Source organism: Apium graveolens, chromosome 8, assembly GCF_009905375.1.
Source record: "Apium graveolens cultivar Ventura chromosome 8, ASM990537v1, whole genome shotgun sequence".
In the NCBI taxonomy this organism is placed as follows: domain Eukaryota; kingdom Viridiplantae; phylum Streptophyta; class Magnoliopsida; order Apiales; family Apiaceae; genus Apium; species Apium graveolens.
Genome location: NC_133654.1, coordinates 262,066,640 through 262,080,226, shown reverse-complemented (window position 1 = coordinate 262,080,226; position 13,587 = coordinate 262,066,640). Strand labels below are relative to the sequence as shown.

General features: G+C 32.1%; 1 protein-coding gene across 1 annotated transcript; it reads right to left on the bottom strand.

Moving 5' to 3' along the window:
• Window positions 1–11,797: 11,797 nt before the first annotated feature.
• On the bottom strand, window positions 11,798–13,039 carry LOC141680821 (uncharacterized). The gene has a single exon (XM_074486935.1). The coding sequence runs from the start codon at window positions 13,037–13,039 to the stop codon at window positions 11,798–11,800; it is 1,242 nt and encodes a 413-aa protein (XP_074343036.1).
• Between the last annotated feature and the right edge of the window lie 548 nt (window positions 13,040–13,587).

Here is a 13,587-nt window from a genome sequence, read left to right as displayed (position 1 = left end):
AGTCTTTCTCCAAATCATGAATTTTAAATTTATATAATCATCAAGCTTGTACGCATGCATGTATTTGTAAATCAATTTTTATATAAGAAACACCAAACAAATACTTGTTACACACAAATAAATCAAAAACATACAAGGGAGAAGAGCATACTTGGGGTTCGAGTTCTGTACGAGCCTCTTGTTAATCTATTGAATTTCTTATATAGGCACACAAATATACAAAGCCTAAATTTAATAAGGTATCTTAAAACTTGGTCCTAAGGTTTCTACAAACTCTCCAAATAATTCCCAAAAATAAAATATTTGACGCATATAATTACCTAAAATGAAAAGATTTCGATTTTCTAAATTATTCTTACGCTTATTTCCACAAGTAGAAAATCTTTTCCCAACTCAAATAACTTGCACAAAAAGTTTCTGGAATATTCTAATTTAAAATATTTATCTAAACAAATTAATATCATAATATCTAATAAATAAATTAAATATAAAATTACAGATTTTACATTCCTCCCTCCATAAAAGAATTTGGTCCCCAAATTCACATAAATAAATTAAACAACTCACTTAAGAAAATAAATCATACCTTAATTGCGATAGTTGTCATTTCGTGTGAGCTGAAACACACGTACTTTACCCATCTTATTATTTGCTTCCTTCCTTGGTGGCGGTGGCGGGTTATGCGGACAATTCAAAATCTTGTGTCCTACTTCTCCGCAATGAAAACAAGCACCTGTGTTCCAACGGCAGACTTTGTTGGGATGATTCTTGCTACACCTCGAACACCTTTCATGATCTCCTTGGCCTCCAATATTATCGTACACGTGTGGCTTCTTGAGTGGTCCCCCTTGAAAAGATTACCCACCAGTTCGAGCGAACAGCCTCTTATTGTAGCTACCGGACGCCTTTTCAGAATCTGCCAAGCCTCTCTCAATCACTAACGCCTTGTTGAGGACTGCCTCGTATGTTTAAAGTTTAAAAGAAGCCACATAGTTCCTGATATCTCTTCGAAGTCCCTCTTCTAATCTTCGTGCTCGATTGCTCTCATCTGCTACTAAGGTCGACGCCTACTTTGCAAGCTTTGCAAATTCTGCTTCGTATTCAATGATGGTTCTTCCACCTTGCTATAGCCGAATGAATTCCCTCTCTTTCTGCAGACAAACTGTTCTCGGAAAGTACTTATCCTGCAAAGCCTTCTTGAAATTTTTCCAAGTGTACGGTTCAGGATTTTCTTCAAGTTTTGTTGTCTGGTTCTTCCTCTTTTCCATGAGCCACTAGTCGTAAGCGCTTCCTTGCAATTGGTACACAGCTAAGGTAACCTTCTGTTGCTCATTGCTCCCTAGAAGTCTGAAAGCTTTTTCCATCTCTTGGATCCACATCTCAACGATAGCCGGGTCTGTAGCTCCATCAAAAGTTGGCGGGTTCAAACGCTTGAACTGAGAGACGATATTTGGCTTCGGTTGCTGATTCACAAGTACAGCTAGAGTTTCAGCCAGCTGGTCAAAGACGTTTCCTCCTTCATCATTGTTGCCCTGATTGCTGTTATTGTTCTGATTTTCGTTGTTGTTCTGGTTGTTACCGTTCTCCCCATTCCTCTTTTCTAAAACACACAAAAAAATTTATAAACTTATAGTCAATAATCAAAAAGCACAAAGTCAAGCATAATAAATAATCACACAAACAAATGCCCTAAATCCAAAATAATTTTATAGGACCTATACGATAGTCTAAAGGATCGCATCCTCGGGAATGTACTAGTCCCATACCTAATACACTCCGTAGGACAACCTGCTCTGATATCTGCTGTAACTGCCTACACTTCCGGACTATTAAATCTAAATACAAAAACTTAAGTAAAATAGAATCTTATTCGATATTTCTAATATATCACGAAGGTCAAATCAGCGGTCAAACTCAATAATCAAAATCATAAAAATAGAGACGCAACTCCACAAATCCGATATTCATTGTCTAAACAGAAAATTAAATTTATTCTCTGAAAATAAAGTCTTTATTCTAATTCAAATAGCATGAAACTAAGCAGCACAGATCTCCACATACTTCTCATTCCTTATTCTTAATATGCTCCAAATTCCGAACCTGAAATATTAAAAAGGGTGAACTACAAAGCTCAGCACGTACAAATTGGCTAACTATTTAACTGAAAAATAATGGGGTTTTAATAAAACAATTTTTCTCAAATTAGTAATAATTTTATAAAATATTTTCTAACAAAAATCCAACCCAAAGTTTTATATATAATTTCAGAATTTGAAACATAACAGAGCTTATTTTATAACAGAACATAACAGGGTAAAATAGAACGAAACTATAAATTCTTATAAATACCACAGTCTTGATCTACGACCACACTTTTCCAGTAGCCGACATCTTATTCTTATTCTTATTCTTTATACCACACTTTGCCAGTGGTCGACATCTAAAGTTCAATAATTACGTGCCCTTAATAGGTATCTAAAGTTGCATACCTGTGCGCCTACTAAGGGTATCTAAAGCTAGTTCCGGAACTATAGCGTAAATTATGAACAAGATCGAAAATGTAGAGACCGGTTTTCTAAAATTCTCGAATCTTATTCTTATATAATTCGAAACAGAATTCCTATATCTTATAAATTTCGAAATCAAAGTTCTTATATCTTATACGAAATCAAAATATAGAATTGAAATATCTTTTCCGAAAATTAAAAGTAAGTCAAAAGTACTTACCTCAAAATCGACACTTAAAATCCGAAAATAAACACTCGCACATATCCTAAAGTTATAAATTCATAAAAAAATAATTAATCATTCACACTTAAACACATACTTAACAAATAAATAACCATTTAAATTTAGAAAGAGCTATCCAGAAAGGATGATCATGCAAAGAAAAACAATAGATCTTATACTAAATATTACACGACATGCATATAGGAAATTGGTTTGCATATATAAACATAAACAACAACTCAACTTATCAAAACTATATTCTGTCATCTTTGTCAAGGTTAATCAATTAACATATCTTGCATGTATGGATTAAACTAACACCACCTACATACCGTACATAAATAATTAATTAATTTAAAAATTCAAATCACCTTAATTAGAAGAATAATTTAAATTCTAGTTTTTCGTTCTTTTAGAAGCAATTCTTGCAAAATTGGATAAATTGCTTATGCAACTAATTTTATAATCGAAGCCGATATATATGGTCAGAGCAATTGTATGCGGTAACTCAGTTAACTAAAAATAATTGTGCACATAGTAATTAGAAGCGGATATCATACTCGTGAGTCTTTCTTCAAATCATGATTTTTAAATTTATATAATCATCAAGCTTGTACGCATGCATGTATTTGTAAATCAATTTTTATATAAGAAACACCAAACAAATACTTGTTACACACAAATAAATCGAAAACATACAAGGGAGAAGAGCATACTTGGGTTCGAGTTCTGTACGAGCCTCTTGTTAATCTACTGAATTTCTTATATAGGCACACAAATATACAAAGCCTAAATTTAATAAGGTATCTTAAAACTTGGTCCTAAGGTTTCTACAAACTCTCCAAATAATTCCCAAAAATAAAATATTTGACGCATATAATTACCTAAAATGAAAAGATTTCGATTTTCTAAATTATTCTTACGCTTATTTCCACAAGTAGAAAATCTTTTCCCAACTCAAATAACTTGCACAAAAAGTTTCCGGAATATTTTAATTTAAAATATTTATCTAAACAAATTAATATCATAATATCTAATAAATAAATTAAATATAAAATTACAGATTTTACATTCCTCCCTCCTTAAAAGAATTTGGTCCCCAAATTCACAGAAATAAATTAAACAACTCACTTAAGAAAATAAATCATACCTTAATTGCGATAGTTGTCATTTCCTGTGAGCTGAAACACACGTACTTTACCCATCTTATTATTTGCTTCCTTCCTTGGTGGCGGTGGCGGGTTATGCGGGCAATTCGAAATCTTGTGTCCTACTTCTCCGCAATAAAAACAAGCACCTGTATTCCAACGGCAGACTTTGTTGGGATGATTCTTGCTGCACCTCGAACACCTTTCATGATCTCCTTGGCCTCCAATATTATCGTACACGTGTGGCTTCTTGAGTGGTCCCCCTTGAAAAGATTGCCCACCAGTTTGAGTGAACCGCCTCTTATTGCCGCTACCAGACACCTTTTCAGATTCTGCCAAACCTCTCTCGATCACTAACGCCTTGTTGAGGACTGCTTCGTACGTCTAAAGTTCAAAAGATGCCACATAGTTCCTGATATCTCTTCGAAGTCCCTCTTCTAATCTTCGTGCTCGACTGCTCTCATCTGCTACTAAGGTCGACGTGTACTTCGCAAGCTTTGCAAATTCTGCTTCGTATTCAATGACGGTTCTTCCACCTTGCTGCAACCGAATGAAGTCCCTCTCTTTCTGCAGACAAACTGTTCTCGGAAAGTACTTATCCTGCAAAGCCTTCTTGAACTTTTCCCAAGTGTACGGTTCAGGATTTTCTTCAAGATTTGTTGTCTGGTTCTTCCTCTTTTCCATGAGCCACTAGTCGTAAGCGCTTTCTTGCAATTGGTACACAGCTAAGGTGACCTTCTGTTGCTCATTGCTCCCTAGAAGTCTGAAAGCTTTTTTCATCTTTTGGATCCACATCTCAACGATAGCCGGGTCTGTAGCTCCATCAAAAGTTGGCGGGTTCAAACGCTTGAACTGAGAGACGATATTTGGCTTCGGTTGCTGATTCACAAGTACAGCTAGAGTTTCAGCCAGCTGGTCAAAGACGTTTCCTCCTTCATCATTGTTGCCCTGATTGCCGTTATTGTTCTGATTTTCGTTGTTGTTCTGGTTGTTACCGTTCTCCCCATTCCTCTTTTCTAAAACACACAAAACAATTTATAAACATATAGTCAATAATCAAAATATACAAAGTCAAGCATATCAAATAATCACGCAAACAAATGCCCTAAATCCAAAATAAATTTATAAGACCTATACGATAGTCTAAAGGATCGCATGCTCGGGAATGTACTAGTCCCATACCTAATACACTCCGTAGGACAACCTGCTCTGATACCTGCTGTAACTGCCTACACTTTCGAAAACGTAAATCTGACTCATATTTTTCCCTCTGCTAATAAGTGATGCATGCTGCACTCCCTCCCCCAAAATATTCTCATTTTGATTTTACATATACATTCTCATGTATGTATGTAGAAAATATTCGTTTGATATACCAATTTATAATTTATTGCATTATTTTTGATAGACAGATGATTTATCGACAATTTAGTGAAATATTTGACCGATTTATCAGCAATTTATTCACAATTTTAAAAATTGGCCGATTTTTATAATAGAGAGCAAAAGTAGGTATGTATTTAGCAAAATTATGATAATATATTTCGAAAATCGGAATTATTTTATTAATGTATCGATTTATGATTTATTGAATTATTTTTGATAAATCGGATGATTTATCAATGATTTAACGAATCGGTCAATTTTTTGACCAATTAATCAATAATTTATCCGCGATTTTATAAATTGGCTGAATTTTATAATAAAGGGCAAAAGTAGGTATTATGTTTTAGATTGAACATGAAATAATATTTTAGATTGTACTACGGAAGTAACACATGACTTGTAATCAGTGTTTTAAACTTGTAGTGATTCGGTTGAGTATTTAGATATTGAAAATGAATATTAAAAAAATTGACCGCTTCGATTATGAAAATATAATTAAGCAGAACCGACTTTTGAGTTTTACAACTTTGCTTGAAATACTACATTCAACATTACTAAGGTAAACATTGAGCAAAACAAAACAAAGCTGAATTAATCTAGCTTTTACAACAATAATATTAACCTTTAATTTCGATTCTTGAAAATGTTACTATTAGCAACAATGAGAAAACGACTCTAAATTCAAAACAAAGCTTTAGTCACCTGACAAATTCCCGTTTAAAATAAAAGGCAAGACAACACGTCCCTACTATTATATACTTATACAAGACACAACAGTATTTAAGAAGGCATGTTATCTCAACCCTTTGTCTCTGTACATTTTCTGTGTACAGATCTATCTTGTTTTTAATTTTTGTTGCTATTACTAGCCCTTCTAAGATCTGCATAAAACCAAATCTTAAAGCAGTTTTTTTCAATTTTCAATTTTAAATCAGTTTTCTTCAATTCTCATACTTTCTTGTTAGTAGACGCAAAAGTCAATTTGATTGTTTAAATTGGATTTATTTATAGGTATATGAGTGGCCATTATTTACCTCATTAATTAAATTAAATTTAGTGTGTTAATTTTTTGATCACTTGTTGCCATGTGCTTGAAATTAATATAAATTTAATTTTAAGTGGTGCTTTGTTTAAGTACAACAGGTACGAGGCAAAAGTAAGCACAAAGTTGTTCGATAATTGGTTTCTTACAAGGCTATTGATGCTTTAATGATTATTGATTTATGATCAACTTATATTCAAGTGGACATATTTGGTGACATCTCTCTCGGATTGATCATTATAAATTGGTCAATTTGTTTGTGCTGAGATTAAACCTTGTATATTGTCCAATCTACATTTGGACATGAAAGGCAAATTAATGCCACAACGTACAGTGATCCACTCTTCAACCCATAAACTGTTTTCGAGTGAGGAGCAGTGTTAGAATAACATAAGGCATAAGATTTTGGAAATGTCTTATTCTAACATCTTGACGTTTTAGAGCGACTGGTTTCTTAATAATTGGAACTAAGTATAATATACACTCTAATTAAAACATAGAAAAAGATTACACAAATACAGGTGCACTTTACATGAGTCCCCAACAATTTCTTCCTCTAGAAGGACGCGAACTGAAAAAATTGAACGATATAACTTCTTGAGCTTCTGATTTCGAATACAGAACTCTAGTTGTGGCAGAAGAAGGCGAAGACGACGACGACGGCGATAAATAAACACAGCAAAAAGGACAAGTAAGATGGCCATAAGAAACCAACCATTTGTCTAAACAAAGTGCATGAAAAAATGATGACAAGGAAGTCGCATGATTTCATCACCTTGTCTGATTTCACATAAGCAAAGTACCTGCTTCGTCTTAATCCATCCGGATATATGCTCTTAGTAGTTGCAGAAGGTTTCAAGATGTACAGAAGCAAGTTCTTCATAAGAATGAATTTAGAGTTGACCAGCTTATGGCTAATGCAAATGAGGACTGCTATAAAGAGGAGGAGGATCATGAAAATAATTTCATCTGAATGTAATTTTAGATGCATTTTCATGTTTGATTATTCACAGTTTTACATAATCAAGTATTAGTGTCTGCTTCACCATATATAGACATTTTTACTCAGAGTGAGAGCATGAAAATGAAGTTTTAGTGGTAGGTGGTAGCAGACAGATAGCACAAAAATAATGACTTCAATAATTGTTCAACAGGATCCATTAGTAAGTGATTGTTTATGTAATTAATAATTGTGTAAAATTATTAGCGTGTTTAATGAGGAAAATACTCACCCACTTATATATATATATAGATTGAGCTAACTCGTGGCTTTTATTTTAATTGTATTTATTTATTCTGAAACGAATTTAAATGTGATCTACGTGATTATGATTCGTTTGCTAATTTTGAATTTTTTATGATTTAAAGTTGGTCAAAGTGAAAAGATGAAAATCCGTTTTTAATGTATTTGTGAAAATTTAAATTTTATATAATTACTTAATAGTTATAAAATTTTAAAAACATATATAATACATGTAGATGATAGCATAAATTAATTCCGTCAAACAAAATTATGAATAATATTTAAGTCAAGTGAAAAAATATATCTTTTGAACTTACGTTTTACTTTAAATACAAATACAAAATTATGAATAATATTTACGTTTTTGAACTCTTTTAATTTTAAATCATTTTGCAAATACAAATTTTTTAATTTTAAGTTATAAATTACTTTAAATCAGGGTTTAAAACCCCACACAAACACCCTTATTAATTTACGAAGATATAATTATTTATATAAAATTAATTATTTCAAACACTACAAGAAAAACGGTTTTTTCCTACCAAGCAAATCAAACCAGAAAAATTTGATAGGAATTGCTCTACCATTTCCTTCCAACTCGTAAACCGGTAGGAATTGCTCTAGGTGGGGCCCAGATTTTGTACATGCAAGCACCAAAACCTACCAATATTGGTGGGAAACTCAAAACCTACCAACCAAAATTTGATACCAAAATGGTCCCACCAACCATGTCATCAGCCCTCACTTATTTTATTGATTAAACTTTTTTTTATGAAAAAAGAAATAATATCATCAATCTGAGACCATTTCCTACCAAGTTTGGTGGGAAAGTTTTTCCTACCAGGGTTGGTAGGTTTTGGTAGAATCTTAATGTGAAAATAACCCCACCAACCACATCAGCAGGCTATTGTTAAGAATATATAACATTTTTCTGAAGTATAAATAAATATCAATAATTCAGGTCGTTTCCTACCAATATTGGTAGGAAATGGGAGAAAACTAAGAAAGATGTGTTTTTTCCACTTTTCGCTCATTGTTTGTCACATTTCCGTTGATCATACTCTAAAACATAAATATCTATTCATTTTAATAGTGAAACTCTAAAAGTTAGTTGATTACACATACAGTCCCGTGTTTTCATTTATTTTTTGGATAATTATAATTATTACGAAAAAAATATTAAATATGAAAATGATTCGATAAATTAAAACTTTTCAAGTGAAATGTCATTTTATAGTGAAATAAAACTAGGAAAAAAATTTGGGTAAGAAAACAATTATGAATAAGAAAATTGTTTAAAAAACAGAACGTCGAGATTGTTCGAAGATTGAGTTAGATTTTCAACTCAAAGTTTCGGGGATGGGTTACACATTTGGATTTTTTTAATAATCCAACCTTACGGATGATTATATATATGAGTTTTATACATGTAATTAAAATATAGAATTTTTTAAAAATTAAGCTATTATGTTTTTATAATAGATCTATAGAAAAAACTGCAAGAAAAATATATTTTTTATACTTTTCGCCTATTGTTTGTCACATTTCCGTTGATCAAACTCTAAAAACATAAATATATATTCATTTTAATATTGAAACTTAATTACACTTATAGTTTTGTGTTTCCATTTGTTTTTTGGATAATTATAATTATTACGAAAAAAATATTAAATATGAAAATGATTCGATAAATTAAAACTTTTCAAGTGAAATGTCATTTTATAGTGAAATAAAACTAAGATAAAAAATTGGGTAAGAAAACAATTATGACTAAGAAAATCGTTTAGAAAATAGAACGTCGAGATTGTTCGAAGATTGAGTTAGATTTTCAACTCAAAGTTTCGGGGATGGGTTACACATTTGGATTTTTTTAATAATCCAACCTTACGAATGATTAGATATATGAGTTTTATACATGTAATTGAAATATAGAATTTTTAAAAATTAAGCTATTATATTTTTATAATAGATTATAGAAAAAAACTGCAAGAAAAATATTTTTTTTGTACTTTTCGCCCATTGTTTGTCACATTTCCGTTGATCAAACTCTAAAAACATAAACATCTATTCATTTTAATAGTGAAACTTTAAAAGTTAGTTGATTACACTTGCAATTTTGTGTTTCCATTTATTTTTTGGATAATTATAATTGTTACGAAAAAAATTAAATATGAAAATGATTCGATAAATTAAAATTTTTTAAGTGAAATGTCATTTTATAGTGAAATAAAACTAGGAAAAAAATTGGGTAAGAAAACAATTATGACTAACAAAATCGTTTAAAAAACGGAACGTCGAGATTGTTCGACGATTGAGTTAGCTTTTCAACTCAAAGTTTCGGGGAATGGTTAGATATTTAGATTTTTTTTAATAATCCAACCTTACGGATGATTAGATATGAGTTTTATACATTTAATTGAAATATAGAATTTTTAAAAATTAAGCTATTATGTTTTTATAATAGATCTATAAAAAAAGCGTCGGGGATGTTTAGGATTACACACTTGGTTTTTTTTTAATAATCCAACCTTAGGATGATTAGATACATGAATTTTATACATGTAGTCAAAATATTGAATTTTTAAAAATTAAGCTATTATATTTTAATAATAGATCCATAAAAAAAACTTTTTTTAATGTTATAATGGTGATATGTCCAGATTGTGATTTATGATGAATTTTTCAATTTTGGTTATTGTTGTATGCTTATGATTTAGATATTAATTTATGTACAACTTGTTCTACATTGTTATCAATGAAATAAATTTTTTATAAAAAAACTGTCCAACATTTCCCACCACATTCAAGCCATTTCCTACCACATTCAAGGTATTTCCTACCACAATCAAGCTAAACAGTGGTAGGAAATGGTTGGTAGGAAATGCTGATATTCATCTCTTCTGACATAAAACCTACCATTCATCAATCAAAACCTACCAGTTATGGTAGGAAATACTCACTCAAAACCTACCAATTTTGGTAGGAAAAAGGTCTTTTATGTGTCAATTGCCACGTGGTAGGACACGTGGCAGGACACGTGGATGGGTCCCACATGCCAACTCATCAATCTGACCCCAATTTGTATGACGTGGCAGCTGACATGGCAGGTGACGTGGCCGCCCATGTGGCGTGCCACATGGGCGACCACTTGGCAATTGGGACCATTTGAGATACAATCATCAATTCCTACCACAAAGCAATTCCGACTGGAGCAAATCCCACCAAGCCTTTTGGTAGGAATTGCCCCCTTTTCCTACCAGAAATAGCCCATTTCCTACCAAAACGCTGGTAGGAAATGACCGTTTTTCTTGTAGTGAAAGATGTACACTAGGTGATATTTTTGTCACACCAGAAGTTAAAAAAAATGCACAATAGAACACAAATATTTTTTGAGAGAAAAGAATAAAACTAGAAAAACTTGCATTCTTAAATTTATTCAAGAGTTTTTAGGAAGGAAAAAGAAAGAAAGTTAAAAAATATTACAGTCACTGCAAGAAATTCGGCTAAATTCAACCGAATTTTTTCGGTCGAATTTAGCTAAATTTGACCGAAAATGGTCGAATTTAGCTAAATTCGACCGGCATTGTGTTGGTCGAACAGAGGCTGGTCGAAAATGACAAATCCGGTCGAATTTATCTAAATTCGACTGCCCTAAATTCGACCGACTAAATTCGACCACCCTAAATTCGACCAACTAAATTCGACTGTTTTTTGGGTTAATTTATTTTGCAATTTTTTTGAATGAAATTTCAAATTATTTTCAAAAAAAATCAAAAATCCCGCCAAAATACTAAATTCAACCAAATCTAGCAGTACCTAAATTCGACCTAATATAGTCAGATACCAAATTCGACTATCTTTGGTTAAATATAAATTCGGCCTGATATGGTCACACACTATATTCGACCAGCTTTGGTTGATTTTAGCTATAAAATTTACTTTTTCTGATCGAATATAATATACCAGATTTTTTTTCAAGCTATATTAGTCTAACTTCAGTCGTATTTAACATGCTAAAGCTTTAATTGCTTTCCAATCAAATTAAATATGCAATTTACAAATTTGCTACCTATTTATAGTAATACCACTCACATCTCATTTTGCAATTATAATCCCCAAATAAGCATTCAAAAATGATAAAAATACAAACATGTAACCATTAGTAAAATTACAATTAATAAAGCAAAGTGCTAAATCATCCCAGTATTTTTCATTACATACACCGCTAATTCATCCCAGTACTTTTCATTACGTGAAAAGTGCAGCCTTCATCATAAAATTTGTACGTGAATATATGTCATATGTTTCCACCCCGGTATGCCACAATAATTTCAACTCATCAATTAGCGATCTAAGATAAACATATAAGTCTTTTGTAGGATCCGTTGGTCCGGGAATAAGAAGAGGCATGAACATGTATGGAGCCTTAGTACACATAGAGGGGGGAAGATTATACACAACAATCACCACAGGCCATACAATATACTCCTTGGCATGAGCATCGCGAAAGGGATCAAATCCATCAGTAGAGAGTCCGAGTCTAACATTTCTAATCTCCTTTGAAAATCGTGTAAATCTACGATCAAATTGTTTCCATTCATCTCCATCTGCTGGGTGACTTAATTGACCTTCAACAACAACTCTATCATGATGCCATCTCATACATTTTGCTGTTTTCTCAGCTATGAATAAACGCTGCAATCTCGTGGTAATAGGAAAATAACGCAAGATCTTACGCGGGATCTTCTGTTTTTTAGGATCTTTTTGCACTTTGTAGCGGTCTCTTTTGCATATATCACACTTGGTCTTCTCACTATGTTCCTTGTAGAATAAAATGCAATCATTCTCACAAGCATCAATCTTTTCATACTCCATATTCAATCCTCTAATCATCTTTCGTATAGTGTAGTACTTCTCAGGCAACTTATGATCATTAGGCAATACTAATCCAATGAGGTGTAGCAAGTCATCAAAACCATTATTACTACAATTATGCCTATTTTTGCAACGAAGCAACTCCATTACAAAGTCCAATGTTGTAAAATTGGCATTATTTCGATATATTGGTTCGGAAGCGGTATTTACCATCTCGTAAAATTCTTTTACTTTTGCATTCGGTTCTTCATCAAAATCTTCGCAATCCTCAAAATCGTCATCATGTACATCATACATATCATCATCTCTGTAGCTAGTATTGCCAAAACTCGTTCCAACATTGTTGCACAACATATCTTTTACGCCATGACAATCCCATCTAGTATACCATTGCATAATACCATGTCGATACAAATCAACTTTCACGGTACTAGGATACTTGTAGTACTCATTACCACAATTTTTGCACGGACATCTTATAAGACCGTTGTCTTCGGGATCAAGATTTTCAATAGAAAATTTAATGAAATTATCCACACCATTTTTGTAATCTTCCGTTAAATATTTTGCCTCGTTAAATCGATGACGACCAATCCAACTACGATCGGATGTCATCTACAAAATGATCAATAAAAATAAATTACCAATTTAATTATGGAAACTAAGATTATCTCATTATTAAATACCATATTAGTCAACAAAAAATAAACAAATAATAATCATATTATTCTTGATTTTTTTAATCTACTCAAATTCATAAAGATTATCACAAATAAACTATTTAAAACAAAAATCTGTAAAAGAATTACACTTACTTGATGATTTGAGATTTGAGATGCTCACATGAAGAAGTAATTTTTAGTAGAAAAGCAAAAAAAGTAGTGAAATGGGGAGAAAGAATGGAGGGAGAAAGAATGGAGAAAACGGCTACTGGAATGCAGAAAGGGGTAGGGTTTCCGAAATGAGCACGGGTTAATTCAACCAGAAATGGTCGAATTTAGTACGGGTTAATTCCACCAGAAGCGGTCGAATTTAGTAATGCCCTAAAATTAGTCGAATTTATATTTATGCTACTGGTTATAGTCGTATTTATTTACATTCAACCGGAGCTAGTCGAATATAGTAAGATTTAATTCCACCAGACACGGTTGAATTTAGTATGT

Excerpts from the sequence above, each read along its gene's own strand:
- LOC141680821 (XM_074486935.1), bottom strand. The coding sequence starts at position 13,039 with ATGACATCCGATCGTAGTTGGATTGGTCGTCATCGATTTAACGAGGCA.